This window comes from Equus asinus, chromosome 17, assembly GCF_041296235.1.
Source record: "Equus asinus isolate D_3611 breed Donkey chromosome 17, EquAss-T2T_v2, whole genome shotgun sequence".
NCBI lineage: Eukaryota > Metazoa > Chordata > Mammalia > Perissodactyla > Equidae > Equus > Equus asinus.
In genome coordinates this window covers 33505118-33526503 of record NC_091806.1, presented here as the reverse complement: position 1 = coordinate 33526503, position 21386 = coordinate 33505118, and the positions used below count along the sequence as shown (strand labels likewise).

General features: G+C 52.6%; 1 protein-coding gene across 2 annotated transcripts in view; it reads left to right on the top strand.

The window, feature by feature from the left end:
- The window catches only part of LOC123277977 (src substrate cortactin-like), a 27573-nt gene extending 6187 nt beyond the window's left edge, over nucleotides 1-21386 (top strand). For both annotated transcript variants that reach the window (XM_070487861.1, XM_070487862.1), the window contains 5 exons: nucleotides 3494-3563; nucleotides 5871-6019; nucleotides 8685-8774; nucleotides 10913-11084; nucleotides 21220-21386. In XM_070487861.1, coding sequence (XP_070343962.1) covers nucleotides 3494-3563; nucleotides 5871-6019; nucleotides 8685-8774; nucleotides 10913-11084; nucleotides 21220-21371 — 633 coding nt within the window. In that variant the 3' untranslated portion in view covers nucleotides 21372-21386. The remainder of the gene's footprint in view (nucleotides 1-3493; nucleotides 3564-5870; nucleotides 6020-8684; nucleotides 8775-10912; nucleotides 11085-21219) is intronic.

Below are 21386 nucleotides of genomic sequence, written 5' to 3'. Positions count from 1 at the left end.
CACGGGTGTCCCGGGGAACACGCTTGTTTCTCACTGGGGACTTTGTCACACGGTGTCGGATCTCTGAGAGTCAGTCTTAAGTGTATCAGACGGCCGTTTTTCTAGCGTACGGTCCAGCCATAGCAGAGTCTACACTTAGAGCGGGTGTGGAGTTGTCCACACGAGGACACGTGTGGCTTGTATCTCCTGAGCGAAGACGGAGGCTGTCCTGCCTGGTCCTGTGCCCGGCCTGTGGTCAAGGACAGCAGGGCCCGTCCTCATGGAGTTCTGCTGCTGTCAGGCTCACAGCTGACCACACAGAGGCCGTCACCCAGGGGCTCCACCACGTGACCACGCATGGGCCCTGGGAGCATGTGGCAGGCCCAGGGCTCAGGCTGAGGGGCCAGAAGGGTCCTGGGGAAGTGAGAGGCTGGGCTCAGCTTTGACGGGTGGAGCATGCCGGGAAGATGGGCCAGGAGCCTGGAGAGCAGGGGCATAGCGTGTGTGTGGGGGTGGGGGTGACGCCGCAAAGACTGTTAGGGTCTCACTGCAGAGGAGGGCCGAGGGGTGAGGAGCTGGGAGGGACCATCTCGGGGAGCCCTGCAGACTACGTACGTCAGGTTTCGTTCTTCATCAGATGAGTCCTGAGTGGCCCTCGACGGGTTTGGCAGGCAAGTGACACAAACGGGATCTGTGTTGAGAAGACCCTGGTCACAGTGTGGAAGTGGATTGTGGAGAAGCAGCGAGGCTGTGGCCCCAGTTAGGAGGTGGCTTCAGTGGTGTGAGCAGGGTGCAGTGCTGGCTCGGGCAGGGGCTCGTGGCAGAGGGAGAGCGGCACTGACTTCAGCGAGGCGGGAGGTAAAGCACCTGGCTTCAAGGGCTGGGGGGGCAGGCAGGACTGCCCCAGGTGGACGGTGGGCCTCTGCTGAGCTGGGGCGCCTGGGAGGAGCAGGGGTGGGTAGCTGAGTCGGCTGTGGGTGTGTCCGGGGTGGGCTACCCAGCAGGGCAGGTGGACGAGAGTGCGGCTGGACCAGAGGCAGACGGCCACTGCACAGATGTGGACGGAGCCGGGGTCAAGTCGGAGGCCAGGAAAGCCTGCAGAGTGGTGAGCGGGGCCCAGGGACACACCTGGGGATGGCAGCAGTCAGGCTGGTAGAGGAGACTGGGAAGTGCACCCAGCAAGGTGGGGGGAGCCCACAGGGTCTGGTGGTGCTGGTCTGAGGGTAGAGAGCTTTGGGGCGGGGGGGGTCACCTGTGCCCAGCAGTGCTGCTTGTGGGGGTCACGTCTGGGCGAGTAACGTGGTAGCCCCGGGAGTCCTGGTGAGGGCATTGTTGTGGGTGTTGGGGGGCAGGTTGGGGGAAGCTGGCCTGCGGGGACCTGCACCATGTGGGGAGGGTCAGTCGTAGAGTCGGCAAGCTTGGGCCCGCTCCGCCCACTGTGGTCCTGTGAGCTGGGCAGCGGTCAGCCGAGGGGATGGTTCTGTTTAAGATGGAAGAGACCAGAACATGTAGGGGAGCCCAGGCCGTAGACAGGCATGTGGAGGGAGACCGTGAGGTGGTGCTGGTGGAGAATGTGGGGTCACTGAGACGCAGCCGTGGACGGTAGAGCCTGACGAGGGGGCCTGCGACCGAGGCAGGGTGGTGGCTTGGCGCAGAGGTTGGGTGAGCCTGTGTCTGACGGTGACTGTGGTTCCTGTTGGTGGTGTGACGGCGTCCACGTTGTACAGTTGGTGGCCTGAGGCTTAGGAAGGTGAGGGAGCTGTGCGGGGTCCCAGTGAGCTGCGTGTGGAGGGATTCGGGTGTGAAGTCCCTATAGGGGATGGAAACGGGTTGAGGGGTGTCCAGCAGGTGGGACCTGGGAGAGGTCGTGACCTTGAGTTGCCAGGCTGGACCGAGGGGAGGGAGGAGCAGGCGCCGCGTAGAGGAGGGCGGTGAGAGCGAGAAGCTTCTAGTCGGCAAGCGGGTCTTGGTGATGGGGGTGTGCTGTGGAGGAGGTGGGGCGCGGTGTGGTGGGGACGCTGCAAGCGAGAACGAGAGGTTGGGGGCCGTGTTTGCTGGAAGCCCCCAGGTGACGGCAGAGAACTGGCTCTGGGCAGCATGCTGGAGAACTGGCTGGGCCGGGCAGATGGGGGCGACAGGAGGGGCCCATGGGGAGGGTGCTGACGCCTCTGCCCCTGAAGCCACAGGGCAGGCAGGAGCCTGATGGGACAGCCGGAGGGCAGCCGGGGGGCAGGGCAGGGAGTGAGTGTGAGAAGAGATTGTTCTGGAGAGAGGTGGCAGAGGCCCGGTCTGGTGGGCCGGTGGTCTGGGAAGGGAGAGTGCTTGGTCAGGGCAGCTGAGCGGTTGCACTCGGAGAGGGGGGCAGGGGGGCCAGGGTGGCCCGGGCGCTGGGCTCTCAGGCTGGCTGTGGCTGGGCGTGGCAGACGGGTGGGCGGACAGCCGTGCTCTGGCCGAGCGGGGTGGCTGTGGAGGGAGAATGGGGCTTTGGGGGAGGGTGGGGGCCTGGCCCGTGTGTGCGACACTCAGCGCAGGGGTCAGCCTGTGCCTGGACGGGAGGGAGCTGCCACTCACAGTCATCCTCAGATAGTGCCCGCTAACTTCAGGTCCACGTCCTCGGGGCCCTGCTCCCCTGATTTGTGTCAGGAAGGCAGTGACTGTCCCACGCCCCAGGTGTGTCACTGGGAAGTGGTTGCTCACGAAGAAACCGAGGATGGCCCGTGGTTCCCAGAGCCTGTCTGCATCAGTGTCTGCGTCAGCATCAGCCTTGAAGGAGCAGCTGTCGCTCAAAGTGTCGTCTGACAGAATTGGGCCCCGGCACTCACGCTTGTGGGGGATGTGGACGGTCAGGCCAGGCGAGGCTTGCGGCACTGTGTCCCATCCCGGGGCGAGGGCTAGAGCAGAACCCGCACCTGGTTTCTGATTGCGCAGGTGCAGATATGCTTTTGGGTTTTTTCCTACTCTTTTTTGTGGAGCAGTTTTAGCCAATTTGAGAGGATGGTACAGAGATTTCCCATATGCCCCCCGCCCCCACCACGCACAGCCTCCGCCACCATCAGCATCCTCCGCCAGCTGGGACGTTGGGTGCAGTCCGCGAGCCTACGCTGACAGGTCGTCGTCACCAGAGTCCACGGTTGACTTTAGCGTCCACTCTTGGTGCTGGACGTTCTGTGGCTTTGCACACGTGCGTAAGGACATGTGTCCCCCTTGCACTGCCCTACAGAGTATTTTCACTGCCCTAGAAATCCTCTGTGCTCCGCCTGTCCATCCCTCCTCACATGTGTACTTTTTCTTCTCATGCTGACCCGTGTCATCACCAGCAAGTGTGTGTCGTAACCCTTCTCATGCCTCAGTTAACTTGCAGAACAGAGAAGGAGATACGAAAGCTTTGGGCTCCCCGGTGGGCTCTTTGGGAAGGTCGAGGGCAGGCTTTGCCGTCTGGGTGAGGTGGCAGCCGTAACGGGGTGTGAGGAGCAGAGAACAGTGCCTTCCTGATGTTCCTTTCCTGTCTCGGTAGAATGCTTCAACCTTTGAGGATGTCGCGAAGGTGGCCTCCACGTATCAGAAGACTGTCCCTGTCGAAGCAGGTGAGTCCTGGCGGACCCCCTACCGGCACTGTGGTTTTTCCAGGAGGAAATTCCACGCTCTTTGGTTGTCCCAGGAAAATGCTCAGGGCAAAGGGTAGTTGGGGGGCTGGCCCAGTAGCACAGCGCTTGAGTTCGCATGTTCTGCTTCGGCAGCCCGGGGTTTGCTGGTTCGGATCCCGGGTGCAGACATGGCACCACTTGGCAAGCCATGCTGTGGCAGGCGTCCCACATATAAAGTGGAGGAAGATGGGCACGGATGTGCTCTCAGGGCCAGTCTTCCTCAGCAAAACGAGGAGGATTGGTGGCCGATGTTAGCTCAGGGCTAATCTTCCTCCAAAAAAAAGGGTAGTTGGCAGAATGTGCACCGGGAGCAGATGGAGCATGAGTGGAGAGATGGAGCTGAACGGGGCGATGGAGCTGAATGGGGAGCAGAGTCGTTCCTGTGTATTTTCAGGAAAGAAATTGACTTGCCTTTTGAGGGAAGATCCTCTTTGTTCCTGCAGAGGGTCAGAGGCAGCTTTCCCACACAGCATGTTGTGCTCTCCGGCCGTGGGGATCTGCTTTGGTGGGTGCCTCCCAAAGTAGAGCTGGGTTAACTGCACGTGTGTGAGGGCCCTTCTCGCTGCTGGAACCGCGTTCTGGGAGGGTCCTGTGGCACCTGCTGCTCAGACACGCTCGCTGGTGCCCCTGGACGCGGTCGGCCCTGGCTGTGACCCGAGGGATGTGTTGTAGCGCCTGTGTGCGAGCTGGAGTAGGCGTTCTCTCCTTCGCTCCTTGTCCTCCTTGGGCCTGGTCCAGGCTGCCGCAGTCTGTCCTTTCAGGTGATTGCTCGTGTGAGGGCCTCTTCTAGTCTAGCTGTCTGCAGGGCACACGTTCGGTCATGTGGGCCACGCACTTAAGGAGAGCATTGTTTAGTCAGGAAACTATACATGCTAGAAGGGAGTGCGTTACAAATAGGATGCAGAGAGTCACCGTCGGTTCACTGTGGACGCCCTGGGCCTGCAGTTCTCGGACTTGGTGCTCCAAGCAGACTTTGACCTCGTAGGAGTTATCGAGGGCCCCAAAGAACTATGTGGGTTACGTCTACTGATCTTTACTTATTGGAAACTAAAACAGAGAAGTTAACATTTTATAATTCATTTAAAAATAATAAAGCCATTACATATCAGCATAATACTTTTATGAAAAAATAACATTTTCAAAACTAAAAAGCAGAAGGGTGGTGTTTTGTTTCTGTCAGTCCCTGTGGTATAAGACAGCCGACTTCTCCCAGCTGCTTCTGCGTCTATGCTAAGTCCTGTTGATGGAGAAAGTCTGGGCTCGCCCAGATCTGCAGCGGAGAGGGAAGGCCGTGTGAGGTCGTCATGGATGCTCTTTGATGTGACACTCAGAACAGGCTGTGGTTTAGTGGTTTTCTTGAGGCTTGTTCTTCCTTGCACAGCATGATTTTGTAACATGATGCATCGGTCGTTGGAAAATATCGGATCACTGAGTTACGGAGACCCCCCCGCCCCGATGTTGCCGTGTCGTTCTGTAATACCAAAAAAAATCGTGTTTGTGAATACTGTCATCAGTGCTAGCAGAGAGTCTTTAAGTAAAACGGGGAAATTGTCATGTGCACGGGAGCAGATACAGGTTTTCCAAAATTCTGATTTTGCTTGAAAGCTTATGTTTTCCCATTGACAACAAATGGTGCGGTTGTTCTTGACACGATAGGCTTGGTTCGTTTATTTTGGAGGAAATGCGTGCTGAGTACCCAGTGTGCTTAACTACAGCCAGTCAGTTATTTCAGGGACAAATCATGCTCCGTGAGAAGTCAGTTCAACCTGCGACGCAGACAGTCGCACAAGTGTCCTTCCTCGAGACAGCCGCTGAGCTTGGTGTGTGGCAGTGGTGCTGTCTGTGTCCCTCCCGTTTGTCGCACAGAACATTAAAGACGTATGCTCAAGGGTTGAGATTTACTAAAAATTAGTATTTTTTACTGCTTTATCAAGGGCGTCCTGAGGGAAAATTGGCTCCTCCCCCCGCCGAGTATATGGTGGTAAAGAATACAATGATGTTTGGAATTTAAACTATTCCATGGCTTATGATGTTCATTGGTCCTGCCGAAAGTGTGCAATGGGCAGAAGGCACGGAGGCCAGTTCATGGGGGGGCGGGCTGAGGTGGCGGCTGGGGGACATCTCCCTTCCATGGCGGGCGGGACCGACGGGTTCCCCCGGGAGAGGTCACGCTGGCATGGGGCGGTGGTCCGGGGAGATGGTAGTTGTGTTCTGACATCACACTTAAATCTCTGCTTCCGTCTGCAGTGAACAGCAAAACAAGCAACATCAGAGCTAACTTCGAAAACCTCGCGAAGGAGAAAGAGCAGGAGGACAGGCGGAAGGCGGAAGCGGAGAGGGCGCAGAGCGTGGCGAAGGAAAGGCAGGAGCAGGAGGAACCCCGGAGACAGCTGGACGTGAGTGAGGACCGGCCGCCGCGCTCTCCTGCGCGGCGCGAGGGGACTGGGAACTCTTGGGCCCATGGGTTTGGTTTACTCCTTCCCCGGTGGTCCAGAAGGTTTTCAATAGAGAACATGTGGAACTCCCGTTGGGCTGTCCTCTGAGGGACTTTAGCTTTCAGCTGCCCGTAGAATCAGGTCTTTTGACCACCAGATTCTAGACAGTCGCCCTTGCTGGCTCAGAGCCCGGTAGCCCTCGAGCCTGGTCTCCCTCTGTCCTGCTGTCAGCCCGCGTGCCCTCCGCTGAGCTCCAGTCCAGATGGTCTCCTAGCATCTCTGTTCCCACCCGTCACACTCTGGGACGCGCCCTTCCCAGGTAGGAGCTTGAGAATACAGAGGAATCCCCTGTGAGGAAGCGGATCTGCTCTTGCAGCTCTCGCTTCTGCAGCCTGGGTCTGCTGCCCTTTCCTGTGAGTGTTTGTAGTGTTTCCCACCAGAGAAGGTAGGAGCGGGAGCCTGGGAGGTGAGCAGGAGGGGTGGGCTCCTCCTTCCTCAACCTGTCCTAGGTGGGCTGGTGTCTGAAGGCTCAGGTCCCTACGTTCTCGCCTACCAACTGGGCGACCCTTGACAGATGAGCTCGCTGTTCTGTGCCTCATGTTCTGGTCCGTGAAATGGGGGTGGAGACACTCATCATGACTCTTTTTGGGGTAGTTAACGAGGTAGAGTCTGAAGTCATGCATGCAACATTGATAAACCATAAAGGTGTGTTTAACTCTGTGGACGTTCTGCCCCAAATCATGGGGGGGAATGTCGAGAACGTGGATAATCAAGGAAATTAACATGCAATAGACAGAAAATGCCGACGCGGAGGACGTGAGTTAAATAAGCCCTGCTGTCTTACCACGTGCGGCGAAGTCGGAATAAGAGTCAGTTTTACGGTTACCATTTACTATTCCTTAATTGCTGGAAAACTTTTAGACATGTCTCCTTCAAGTTTTTAGTAAGCTGCTTGTAAGTTAGCCTTCTTTCATTGCAGAACACACACTCACAGACTACGAGGCATTTTTTCCTGCTCTCTTGGTCTTCTTTTCAAACTGCCCTCCTCATTTTTTGCCTTAGAAGTTTGACCCCTGCCATCTAAGTCGCCTCAGCATCCACAAGATGCAGAAGGGATGGGCTGCTTGAGAAGAAGAAAACTTTTGATCATCGTCACCTAACCTCTCTCCTTTTGAGGGTCTCCTGCTGTCCCTTCGGGTGTGTTGTCCTTCTCTGTCCCCAGCCCCTGCCACCCATCTGCTCTCTTCCTCCTCCCCAGTGAGAGCGAGTCTCCGTCGGCACAGTACTGCTCCCAGCAGAACCCCCTGGGCTGTGGAAGGGCGCTGGAGCACTCGGCTCCCCGACAGCACATGTCTTCTGAGTGCTCCCTCCTGGCAGGCGAGGAGAGTTTGATGTGGGTCACGTACGCCTGACTCTCAGATCCTGGAAGCCCGCCTCTGGGAAGGAGTCTGCCTGTACCCTGCCACCTTTGAGAGGGGCTGTCCTAGAGCCCGTGGCCTGGAGACATGTTTCTAGAAGTGATTCATAGACGAATCCGTGGCCCTGTGCCTCTGCAGGCCCCGGTCTCTCTGCAAGCCCACCCTCAGCCCGGCCGCCCAGCCCAGGCACAGCCCCTTCGAGGAGGCGCTCTCCTGCCTCAAGTACTTGTGGGTGGGTCCAAGTGACTTGTGGTGCTGGGACTCTCCTGTGGGGTGGGGAGGAGAGGGCTCAGATTCTGCTTCTGCCCCTCGCCGGCATGCGTCCCTGGGTGTGTGACTTACCCTCTCCAGGAGCTCAGTCTCCTCGTCTGAAACCTGGAGAAAAATCCAGCCTTCCAGCTGGCAGAACTCGTTCCTGTAGCTGCTGGATCAAATGACCACAAGTTTAGTGGCTTAAAACAACACTCGTTTCCTGTCTATAGTGCTAGAGGGCAGAAGTCCTAACAGGTCAGCAGGGCTGCGTCCGTTCTGGAGGCTGGAGAGGACGACGTTCCCTGGCCTTCTCCAGTTTCTGGAGCCGTCCGCGTTGCACCCTCTGCTTTCGTCACCACACCTCCTGCTCTCTCTCTCACATGGCTGTCTCCCTCTTGTAAGACCCTGTGATGACATGGGCCAACCCAGATAATCCCGGATTGTCTCCCATCTCAGATGCCTAACTTCATCGCATCTGCGGTCCCTTCTGCCCTGTGAGGTCACATGTTCACAGCATCTGGGGCCTGGGATGTCAGCTTGTTTGGGGGCCGTATTCTGTCCATGACAGTCCTCGCTCTGAGCCCCAAAGATTCATGTCTGTACTACGTACAGAATACATTCTGCCCATTTTAAAAGTCTGAGTTGGGTTTGGGTGGGACGGGGGTTGTAGCTCGGTAGTGGTACTGTTGCCTTGCCGACTGCACAGTGAGTAAATCCTGTGGCTTATGTGGTGGCAGCAGGAGTATTACGGGCCACCGAGGTCCTAGTTCTTGAGAATACTTGACTGACTGCGTGACCTTCGCTTCAGAGCAAACTTCCCTTAAGACCTGCTGGTGTTCGGTCTCCGTGCTTGGTACTCTCTGCTCTTTCTGCTGGAGCCGTGTTGCCGCGGAGGCGGCCTGGTGACCCAGAGTGTCCTAGGCGTGTTCTGAGTGCTGCGTGTCTGTCGATCACAGGAGCAGGCCAGAGCCCGGAAGCAGACCCCGCCCGCGTCCCCTGCTCCTCAGCCGGCACAGGAGAGGCCGCCTTCGAGCCCCGTCTATGAGGTGGGTCTTCCGTTGTTTGTGAGTGAGTCTCTGGCTTCTTGAAGCCATCCCTCCTGGGGCAGTGCCGCCACCGCGGACGGCGTGGGCTCCCTCCTCAGCTCTGCTAGGTGCCCATCCACAGAGGGCGGCTTGGCGAGCAGCCTCCTGGTGCTGGGGGACGCTCCCGGGCACACGGCCTGCTTCTCACCTTGTCGGCCGTCCTCACTGGGCTCCTGGACGAGGCCCCCTTCCTCAGCCAGCCCGCAGCCCCCCAGTGGGGTCTCCGAACACTGAGTGGATGGCTTCTGGTCTGGAGCTCACGTGGTCATGCTGCATTTGCGCTGACACTGCTCTTCTAGAATCCGCATCCTGCGGCACCCAGCTGCCGCTCCCGCGTGGCCTCGCTTCACTGGAGCCCTCTGCAGCTCTCCCCTCCCTCAGCCCCTCTTGAACGTGTCTGCTCCAGAGCCTCTGTCCTTGGCCCTTTCTCCTCAGTTGTGTCGTCAGTGCCTTGTGCCTGCCTGTGTCCCCAGGGCCTGCTAACACGGATCCCCATGCTCTCTCCTGATCTGAGTTACTGAGCTGCCCGCCTCAGCTCTCCTTCGCTCCGTCACGGGGTCTCCGCACCTCCCTCTCTCGGGAGTACCCCTGCCACCACCGTCCATGACCATACCCGGCTGAGCCCCGAATTCCATCCCTTCTCTGGCCCTGCGGCCACTGTCCTGGTTCCCACACCTGTCTTCTCTCCCTGGACATTAGCCCTCAAAGATCATTGAGTCGCAGGGGATGAGAACTAACTCATATCAGCTGAGGCATAAAGGGACGAGGATGCGGGGAGAGCTGTGGGCCGGGGCAGCAGGCCTGGCCTCAGGTCCACAGTCTCATCACCACCAGGGTCATCTCCTTGTGTTGCTGTTCCCTCTGTGTGGCGGCCGTGTCCTTCTGGACTTCTGGACGGGTGTGTTGGATGTGGCCTTATAATTCGTAATCCAATGGAAAACGGGGGCCTTGAGCCACCCCCCCATCATGTTCCACTACTGGCCCGTCACTGAGCAGTTGGTTCTTGAGAAGGCCAAGATGGCATGCTGTCCCTGGCAGGGATGGGAGGTGGGTCCTAGATCAGCAGCCCTGCTGGAACCCTGTGATGGGTGGGGCAGAGGTGGCGTTGCTGGAAGATAGGAGACTAGGGTGCTGCCAGTGTGGGATGCCCGCCGTAGTGCCCACCTGCTCACGGTGCCCCCACATGACTAAGCTGAGGGTGCGGGCAGCCAGCTCGTGCCCCCACACCATGGCCTGGCCTTTAATCCTCCAGTCTGTTCCCTTTGAATCCAGGGGGACCTTGCCAAAAGGAGCCTCTGGCTCTGTCCCTCCCTCTTTAACCCTTGAGTGACTCCTGGTACCTGGCCTGGAGATGGAGTGCCCTCTCTGTGGCCTTCATAGCACCTCTCCCAGGCAGCATGCACTGTGCTGCTCACCCTCCATCGAGAGCTGGTGCCTGAACGCCTGCCCTTCCTGGAGCTTCTCCCCATGCCCCGCTGCCTCTGGCTCCCGAGGGCGCCTTCAGGAGGACCCTCGTTGGAAACACTGATGAAAGCCACCGTTGATGATCAGGAGTTCAGGACTTGGGTTCGAGCTTGGAAGTCCCGGTGCTTGTGACCAGGGAGTTGGTGATTTCCTCCTGCACATGACCTGGTGCTCACTCCCTCCCGCCCCTCCGCCAGAGGACTTGGTTAGGACAGAACCCGGCCGTCCGCGGCCTTGCCAGCTCTGGCCGTGTGATGGGGTGACATTGTGAAGCTGCTGGGTGGCCCTCGGAGGGCTGGGACCTGAAAAAGAAACAGGCCAGACCTGCCCCAGGGGACAGCCTGAGAAGCGCTCAGCTCGTGACAGCCGTGCGGGTTCCAGTTCCTGCAGGATTTGCGGGCGCTGGGGGGCGGTGAGGATGGGGGTTATTCAGGAAGAAGTGCCACGTGGTCCCTCTGAACACACTTAGCACGGTTAGAATCGAAGCCGTCTGCACACGTCGGCAGGTGTTGCCTCCTCTTCTCCGTGTCCATTTGCTCGGTCTCAGCTGGACCGAGAAGTGGTCCGTGTGTTTCCCTTGGCCGTGGCAGCGACCCGCCTGGCCCGTGTGAACTGTCTCCCTGGATCTTCCCCAGGATGCGGCTTCGTTCAAGGCCGAGCCGAGCTACAGAGGCCCCGTGAGCGAGCCGGAACCCGTGTACAGCACCGAGGCCGCCTACTACCAGGACGCCCATAGCCAGCAGGGTCTGGCCTACGCCCCAGAGGCCGTCTATGAAAGCACGGAGGCCCAGGGCCACTATCCTGCAGGTACGGGGGGGGCCCCTGTGGTGTTCCCCGGGCAGAGGGTGCCCCTGTTAAGTTGCCCTGTGAAAGTCGCCTTCTCCGATGACTGATCTGCCCCCCGCTGTGTGGTGCCTTCTGACCTGTCGTCTTAAGCGATTTCTCGCTAAATGTGTATTTCCCATGGGTTTCATCATATATTTCCAATTTCCTAATGAAATTTAGTGGACAAATAGGATGGATTTCACAGAGAAAATATTTTTACACACCACCTTTATTAGAACACCTGTGTTTTGTAAATCCAATCTGTTTTAGGGGGTGGAAGACTGGAGGTTGACCCCTTTGGAACTTTGTCCTTGGCGGATGAGAGTTACAAAGCTTAGAGTCACACTGAACTTGTTAGTCCCGGTGTGTTGGCGTTGGGACCAGGGTGTAGAGCCTTTCCTTCGGGAGCTGAGTGAGGGTGTCACGGCAGGTGAAGGAGGAAAGTGGCACCTAGGAAAGTGGAGGGTACGTGGGTTCCGGGGGCCTCTGGGCTGTCTTGGTGCCGTTTTACTTGCTCGTAACAGGTGCCTCTGTGGTGCTTTCAGGTGGACCGAGTGGGTGCACACTTACACTCTCGTGATGGGTCTGCAGCACTGAGCTAGGAGATGAGTAATGACAAGCTTAATGCGCTTCTTGGCTTAGTCAGTCCTTCTGAAAGATTGATTAGCCAAACATTTGGGTTTCCTTTTTAACAACTAATTCGCGCTATGCAGGGCTATAATGCTCCTTCTCTGTTGGGTTAGAGAATCATTAAGTTTTTTGTCCTCTGAATCTTATAAATTACCAAGTTCGTTTAAGTCAAATTTTATTACCACAAGCTTAGAAGGATTGGCCAAATTATGTTTTACTGGGATTTTCATGTATTTATCTTTTCAGTAGTTTTGTTTGTTTGGTTTTATAACTGTGTTTGTTTTCATGTAATTTGGGGTACTTACACTGAAGTGTGTGTCAGATACCGCACGTTTGATAAGGTGGTTTTTGAGAGAATGGGCTCAGGGGCCCTCGCAGGGAAGGGACAGGAGTGTGTGCAGTCCAGTCTGGAGCAGCGGAGGCCGTCGCAGCGGCGGGGGAGCCGGTCGCTCAGTGGTTTGTTTCCAGCCACTGCTCAGTGTTGTAGCCTGGAAATGCCTCGCCGGGTGGAGAAGGCGGTGACGTCAGCGGTCCCTGAGCCCAGCGTTTCAGAAACGCAGGAACCACTGCGTGAACACTTTCAGGACCCTTCCGATTCCTGGTGCCTGTCTCATGTTTCGTGGCTAATAGTGTGACCAGAGAGGCGTGTGCTTAACTAAATGCATTTGTCTTCCTGGCACGTTATGTCGGCACGTAATGCTGTACTTATAAAAGATTTAGCTGTAGCATACATCAGAGAATTTCCCCAAGCGTAAGTGTGCACCTCAGTGACTTTTTCACTAAGTGAACACACTCTCGTAACTACCGCCTACATTAAGGAGTGAAACATGGCCAAGCTTCCCAGAAGCCCCCTCGTCCCCACTCCCAGGAACTGTCCCCCAAAGCCGGTGGTGGTCTTGGCTTTCCACCATTGATGACTTTCCCGTGTGCTTGACTGTCTAAGTGAAATAAAGTTATATGTACATTTGGTTTCTTGGTTCTTTCATTCAGTAGTATCCTTGTGGGATCCACTCGCGTTGTCTCGTAGCTTTGTTCTTTCTTGTCTGCTGCCCAGGAAGCCAGTCTCTGAATTTACCGTCATTTATTCTTTCTGCCATTCTTGGGTATTCTGGATGTTCCTAGTTCAGACGAACGCCGCCCTGCGTATTCGTGCTTGTTTCTGTGGTGCAGGTGTGTATGCGTTTCTGTTGGTGTTCACAGGAGCGGCACTGCAGAGGGCCAGGGTCTGCGTCTGTCCAGCCTGGGTAGACACTGCCCAAAGTGGCGGTGCTGCCGCCGGCCGTGTGTGAGCCATCCGCCGTTCCCCAGCGCTTGGTGTCGTCAGCTCGTTCGTTGCGGCTGTCTGGTGGGCGCCGAGTGGAGGAGGCTCAGTGTGCTGTGGGCTGGCCGCTGCCCGGTGGCGCGCAGAAGCAGCCTCCTTGTGTGTGTCTGTTGGCGGTTTCGAGATCCTCTCTCGTGACTGCTTGTCCTTTGCCCGTTATTCGATTGGGTTTTCTGTGTTGTTTCTTACTGAGTTGAAGGAGTTCTTTTCATATGTTCTGGGTACAAGTTATATATTCTGAGTATGTGTGTGTGGCAGGTTTTTTTACATTCTTGTGTATGTTTGCCCTTTCGCTCTCGGTGGTGTCTTGATAAGCAGAAGTTTTAATTGTAATCTAGCCCGATGGATCAATCTTTTCAGTAATATTGAATGCTCTTTGTGTTCACTGGAAGATAGTATCACAAAGATCATGAAGATATTATCCTGTAAAAGCTTTATGATTTTATCTTTCACATTTAGACCTGTAATCCATCTGAAAGTGATTTTTGTTTGTGGTGTGAGATAACGGCCAAGGTTCCCTTTTTTCCTTAAGTGTATGCTATACAGTTGACCGAGAATAATTTATTAAACAGACCCTCCTCTCCCCAGTGCACTACAGTGTCGTCTGTGTCATCAGTCAAGTGACCGTAAATATACGGGCCTGGATCTAGACTCCGCTCTGCCCCGTTGGTCTTTCTGTCGTCTTTGCACAAGCAGCACGCTGTGTAAATTGCTGTAGATTTAGCCTGTCCTGGCATCTGGTAATTTGAGTCCCCCAGCCTCGTTCTTGTGCAAGGCTAGCTGGGCTAATCTTCACCCTTTACATCCTCAGTTAAAATGTAGAGTCTGCGTGGCCGCCTCTCCCCGGAAAACGTGCTCTGATTTTCACTGAGATTGCGTTTCATCTGTAGACTAGCGTGGGGAGAAATGACAGCTTCTTACTATTGGTCTTACAGGGGCCCACCCGGTGTGCGGCGGTTAAGTTTGCGCTCTGCTTTGGCGGCCCAGGGTTTGCAGGTTTGGATCCCGGCTGTGGACCTGCGCACCACTTATCAAGCCGTGCTGTGGCAGGCGTCCCACGTATAAAGTGGAGGAAGATGGGCATGGATGTTAGCTCAGGGCCAGTCTTCCTCAGCCAAAAGACGAGGATTGGCAGCAGATGTTAGCTCTGGGCTAGTCTTCCTCGGAGGGAAAAAACATGGGTTTTAAAATCCATGAACACAATGTAGCCTTCTATTTATTTAGCTCTTCTTTAATTTGTCTTAATACCATACAGTTTTCTGTATATATATATTGTCTACATGTTTAATTACATTTATTCATAGATATTTCACATTTCTTATTTTATTATAAATTATATTATGTAATTGTTTATTACTGTTATATAGTGATAGAATTGATTTTTGCGTATTCACTTGCTAAATCCATTTATTTCTAATAGTAATTCTTCTTGTATTTTCTAGATGTTCACAACTATGTCTGCAAGAGACAGTTTCTTTTCTTTTTTGTTTCCAAGCGCTGTACTCGTTTTTCTTTTTCTTGCCTCGCTGGCCTGGCTGGGACCTCCAGCACAGTGCTGAGTAGAAGTGGTGAGGGTAGGGATCCTCGTCTCCCTCCCAGTGTCAGAGGGAAGGCTTTCGGTATCTCACTGTTATATCTGATGTTGGCTGTAGCTTTTCCATAAATATTTTTATCAAAATATCCAAATTCTCCTCTATTAGTTTGCTAAGTGTTTTTTTAAATCATGAACTAAATTATTAAATTTTCTTAAGTGCATTTTCTGCATCTTTTGAGACAGTCCAGTTGTTTTCCTTTTATGTGGTGATTTACCTTTTAGTTTGCAGTTCTAGAAGAATCCCAACCTGACCTTGATGTATTCTGCTTTCCCCGGATTTTATTTGTTAATATTTTAAGATTGTTGCGTCTGTGTTCGTGAGAGCTTGGTCTGTAACTTTGCTGTCTTGTGTTGTCCTTGTTAGGTTTGGCTCATGCTCGTCTCCTAACACAAGGTGGAAAGCGTTCCTTGTTGATTCCCAGAAGAGCCCCTGTGAGACTGGTGTTTTCTTCCTTGCAGTTTTGGAAGAATTGACCAGCAAAACCAGCTGGTGTAAGATTTTCTTTGTGAGAAGGCTTTTAGTTTCAGATTCAGTTATTCACGTGGAAATAGGATTTTTCTGATTTTATATTTCTTCTTGTGTCTGTTTGGGTAAGATGCTCTTTTTTCCTAGGAATTTGTTCAGGCCACCCAAACTTTCCAATTATTAAGTGTAATATGGTTCATAATATCCTTATTTTGTGCAAGATCTCTTGTAATATCCCCTTTTAAAAATTCTTGATATTGGTAATTTGTCCTTTTCTCTTTTTCTTCATTGGTCTTGCTAGAGTCTTATGAATTGTAGTAGCCCTTTCAAAGGACAGCTTTTGGCTTTGTTGATTTTTTTCTGTTTAGTATTTGTTCTCTATTTTGTTAATTTATGCTTTTTTCCTTCCATTTACTTTGTGTTCTGTTTGCTGTTCTTTTTTCTAGTTTCTTGAGATAGATGCTTAACTGATTTTGGCTCTTTCGTCTTTTCCAGTCTATGTATGTGAGGCTCCAGCTGGCCCTGTAAGTGCACCTTTAGCTGCATCCCGCAAGTTTTGAAAGCCAGATTTTCGTTATCTCTTGTGTGAAAACATGTTCTGATGTTCATCGTGGTATCTTTTTTTACTCATGAAGTTTTTAAAGAATTATGTCACTTAACTTCCCAATGTTTGTGGGGATTCTCTGGTTAGCTTTTTGTTGGTTTCTACCTTCCTTGCATGAAGATCCCTGTCTTGGTCTTTTGGGGCTGCTATAATCAGATGCATAGACTAACTGGTTTATGAACAACAGAAGTTTAATCCGCATCGTTCTGGAGGCTGTGAAGTCCCGGATCAAGGCACCGGCAGATTCCGTGGCTGGTGAGGGGCTGCTTCCTGGTTCGTAGACGGCCAGCCTCTCACTGTCCTCACATGACAGAGGGGGCGAGGGAGCTCTCTCAACTCCAGATTAATCACCTCGCAGAGTCCCCGCCTCCTGATACCATCACCTTGGGGCTGACGAATTTTAGGGGGACGTAAACTGTCAGTCTGTTGTAATCTCTACGTACACCCTGCATTATTTCAACGTTTTGAAATGAGTTGAGCTTTCCTAATGGCCCAGCATACATTCATTGTTGTTAAACGTTCCTTGGGCCCTTGAAAATGTTATTTATCGGTGAGAATGCAGTGTTGTATGTATACCAGTTAGATCAAGTTTGTTAATCATATAATTTAGATTCTAGTAGCCACATTACATAAAGTAAAAAGAAATAGGTGCAATTAATTTTGATAATGTATTTTATTTAACCTAAATATCCAAAATATTATAATTTCAATGTGTAATCCACATGAAAAGAGTACTGAAATATTTTGCCTTCTTTTTGTTGTGATAAGTCTGTAAAATCGGGTGTGCATTCTTGCAACACGTCTCAATTTGAAGTAGGCACGTTTCAGGTAGTTAATAGCTGCATGTGACTGTTTACTGGGCAGCCCAGTTCTACACTCTTGCTTTTTTTTTTTGAGGAAGATTAGCCCTGAGCTAACATCTACCGTCAGTCCTCCTCTTTTTGCTGAAGAAGGCTGGCCCTGAGCTAACACCTGTGCCCGTCTCCCTCTACTTTATACGTGGGGCGCCTGCCACAGCATGGCTTGATGAGCGGTGTGTAGGTCTGCAGCCAGGATCTGAACCGCCGAACCCCGGGCCGCCGAAGTGGGACGTGGGAACTTGACTGCTGCGCCACTGGGCCGACCCCTACACCCGTACTTTTTTTGGGTCTGTTTTTTCTATCAGTTACTGAGAGATGTGTCTTAAAGCCTCCCACTGTGATGTTGGCTTTGGTTGTTTCTCCTTTTCTATTTCTATCAATTTTTCTGTCTTTTGAGATCGTGTTGTGAGGTGCATTCAGATTTAGCGTTTTTATCTTCTTGGTGGATTGCACTTTATCATTGTGAAATGCTCCTCGTTAGTCAGGCTTCTTGCTGTCGAGGCTGCTTTATTTGATAGTGATCTTTGCCACATCGGTGTTCTCTTAGGTAGCGTTGGCCTGGGGATCTTTTGCTTTCACCTGTCTGTGATCTTGTATTTTTAAGCGTGCCTCTGTGGAGAGTAGACAGCTAGTTTGATTTTAATCAATTTGACGATTTTTATCTTTTAATTAGAGCATTTGCTCCATTTAAATATAATTGCTGGTATTTTGGTTTGTAGGTACCATGTTACTATCTGTTCTCTGTTTGTGCCACCTATGCTGTGCTGTGTTTCTCTCTGGCCTTCTGTTAGACGTATCGTGGTGTTTAGTTCGGTACTTCTCTCTTAGGTTGTTGGCTGTGTACGTTCCTAGATACAGGGTGCATTTTACATTTGAGCCTTATTTACTGCTTTTACTACCTCCTGACACTGCTGTTTCCTTTGACACTTGAACTGCATTGAACTCCCTCCCGCCTCCTGTGTCTTTATCATACTTTTGAATTTTAGATACATTTTTGGCATTATCATCGTTTTGTACAGTTAGTGCTTATGAAGGTTTATTCTCGTAGTGACCCTTTCTGTTGCTCTTCACTCCTTGTTTTTTCGTATTTCTGTCAGAGACTACTTTTCCCTGAAGAACTGCTTTCATAATCCTTTTAGTTGACGTCTGTGGGCAATGAGTTGTCTCATTCTTGTTTCCTGAAAAGTCTATATTTTGTCTTCACTTTTGAAGACTTTCTATTGGGTATAGGATTCCAGGTTGGTGGTTATTTTCTTTTGGCATTTGATAGATGCCAATCCATTGTCGTCTTTCCTTAAAATGTCAGCTCTCACTGTTACTGTTGTCCCACTGAAGGTGGTGCCTTTTTTCGTCTGGCTCCTTTTGACACTTTGTTCTTGCCTTAGGCACACTCAGAAGGACTGCTGAAAACCAATGTGTGGTTTTCTTTGTTGAGTCAATGGCTTGATTCCTTCATCAATTTCAGACAAGTTTTGACCATTGTCTGTAGATATTTCTTACTCCCTGTTGTGTCTTTCCTCACTTTGGGAGTCCCCATTTATATGGACATTAGACCTTTTACCGTGTCCTACATGTCTTTTGGGCTCCTTCTGTATTTTCCAGACTTTTTTCTTGTGACTTCTATCTGGCTATTTTTTACTGACCAGTCTTCTGGTTCACTGATCCTCTCTTCAGTTGTGTTCAACCTGAGCTTAAACCCATAGATTGGGTTCTTAATTTCACTTACCCTATTTTTCAGTTCTAGAATCCGTTTCGATTCTTTGGTGAAAATTTTCATTTTGTCAAGTCTATTTTTTGACCAGTTGAAGTTTGCATCTGATAACTACACTGTATGGGTCACCTCAGGGTCTGTTTCTATTTCTGTTTTCCTTTTTTCTCTTGGTCCTGTTTGTTGTTATTTTTCTCAGTGAACCTTGGGCGTTATGGATGAAAACCTGTGGAGACTCTAGGTAATGCTGTCTTCCCTCAGAGCTTCCTCTAACACGTACCCAGAGGACAGACCCTCTCAGTTCAGCCAGCTTCTGAGCGACTCTAGGCTGGATTCGGTCTTTGTAAGCCTCAGTCCTTATAAGCTGCCTTCATCTGCCCTCTCACCCAGGGTGTAGCCTCCTGGGTCTCCATCTGAAAGCCTGAAGTGTTTCCCGGGGCCCCTCCTCCTTGGCAGGTCCTGAAGCCCAATTTTTGTCACCTGAAGACAATGAGGTTCCTGAAGGCTCAGCCTCTCAGGCAGTTTTTGCACAGTGCTGGGCTCATTTTCTCTGCCTCCCTTTTCTCAGAGATCTTGGCGCCTTAAGTCCTGTCTGATTTGTCAGGCCTGTATTTGAATTTCTGTCTTCCCAGCCCCATGGAACTCTCCAGAGCTCTGTTAGCCAGTACTTTCTGCTTGGCTTTCTGCTGTTTTCTTCCCAGCTTATTGGTGCATTTCCCCAAATCCCTGAGGGACACCTGATCGTCCGATGCCCTGAGGGAGAGAGTGGCTCTCGGAATGTTAGACTGGCCTCAGTGGGCTGCCCTTTTGTTTGGAATCTTTGCCCCTCCAGTTGGCTGCCTCAGTATCTCCTTGATGCCTTCAAACAGTCTTAAAAGTGTATCCAGCTTTTCTAGTTGTTGGTGAGTGGATCTCCTGCAGGCTGTTCGTGTATGTAGCTGGACGTGGGCAAACAAATCGGTGTTCCCTCTCCATCTGAAGCAAGATGTCAGAGTCCTAGTAAGTATAGTGATCGTTATTGTTATGAGAGAAACCTAAACCCACTAGTCCTTGCTTAGTACCCCCTGTTCTTTTTCTACTCAGCATCCCGTTTGCCCTGGCCCAGCCACTTACACAGGGAAAGACGGAGCAGGTGGCCCACCCCACCAGGACACACAGGCAGCACCTCCGCTCCTGGCTCCTCTCTCAGCTGCTGCGCGGACGCTCCATCCTGGCACTGCTCCCTCCTCTTCCCCTTGCCCTGAGCCAGCCCAGGGCAGGCTCTGTGATGACAGGCTGGCAGTGGCAGAGGAGAAGGCTTAAGAGTTGGAAGGGGTTAAGTGACATTCTGTGAATTGATCACATGTGAGTCTTCACTTTGAGTGTTTAAGCAAATTACTGCTTTTAAGCTTCCCTCCAGTTTCATTTTAAAGTTGAAAATGCAGATTTTGTTCTTGAAATCTAGTGCAGTGATTTTACAGTGTTTTTGAAAGCAACAAATGAGATTTTAATAAGACGTCTCACTCAGAGAGCTCCAGTATGTAAGACTGAGAAAAGAGAATCTATTTGGGTTGAATTGTGGGTGGGACCCCAGTTGTGGGTCCCCCAGAGTCCACCAATGCCTGAGACGGGGCGTGTCTGTAGGACTCAGAACGCCCTCGGGAGTAAGGTCTTAAAGCCACGACCTCGTGACGCCTGAGTCGACCTGTGTCGGGTGTGTTGGTTGTCAGAGCACAGGTCGAGGCTCAACTGGTAGCGGTATGAGGTGTGCTGGGGGCTGGAAAGGAAGAAGGTGCAGGTGCAGCCCGGTCGGCAGGAGGAGAAAGGACGAAAGATGATGCGGGGGACAGCTCGGGTGGTTGGGGTGACCGAGGAAGGTGCAGACACTGGGCAGTGTCTGGGGTGTTCTGGTTGTCACAGCTAGGGGCAGGGGTGCTCCTACACATTCTGCAGTGCGGCCCCCACAACGAGGAGTTACTACTATTCAGGAAGCAGGTGCCAAGTGGAGAGGCTCTGGTGGAGGAACCCAGGCTTCTCCCGGGGACTGCTCTAATCTCCAGTGGGGTGCGGCGCGCCCCTGTCATTTCATCCTGAGTGCTCTTAGCAAGGCTTCATCAAGCCCTTGCTGGGCTTAAGCTGGTGAGTAAATGAGGGAGAATTGACCTCGTAGTCCGCATGAGGTGAGACTAGCTCAGTGACTGCTGACTGAGGGTCCATTCTAGACGTCCCCTTCAGTTTAGATAGTGCCCCTCTGGCGGCCGTTACTGACTGCTGCTCTTGTAGGAGGAGGTGGCAGACCCCCCAGAAGATCAGGCTTATTTCTGTTGTGTTTGGTTTATGAAACAGTTAAATATAGCCCTTCAAAGTAGTATTGGACTATTTGCATCTTCTCTCTTTTCTACACACTCAACTTGCCATCTCTTTGAAAGCAGCCCTGCCTTCTTTTCTTTTTTGAGGAAAATTAGCCCTGAGCTAACTACTGCCAGTCCTCCTGTTTTTGCTGAGGAAGACTGGCCCTGAGCTAACATCCATGCCCATCTTCCTCTACTTTATATGTGGGATGCCTGCCACAGCATGGCATGCCAAGCGGTGCCATGTCCGCACCCGGGTTCCGAACTGGCGAAACCTGGGCCGCAGAGAAGCGGAACGTGCAAACCTAAGTGCTGTGCCACGGGGCTGGCCCCGCCTTCTTTTTTTCTTTTTGTGAATCCTCTTCTTTTTGCTGAGGAAGACTGGCCCTGAGCTAACATCCGTGCCCGTAATTCCTCTACTTTATGTGTGGGATGCCTGCCGCAGCCTGGCCTGACAAGTGGTGTGCAGGTCCGCCCCGGGGGTCCGAACCAGCAAACCCCACGCCGCCCAAGTGAAGAGTGTGAACTTAACCACTGTGCCACCGGGCCGGCCCCCAGCTCTGCCTTCTTGTCTTCCTGTTTCTGTCCCTTTAATCGTCTGCAGGAGCCAGCGCCACCCCCAGCCCCTCTGTGACTATATCTGGTTCCGGGTTCCAGGTTCCGTGCTCCTGGGAGACAGTGGTGGAGGCACACAGGATCGCAGTCCTCAGAGAGCTGACAGAGCGGATCCTTTCTCACAATCAGTACAGGTTGTGAGCGCACCCTGACAGG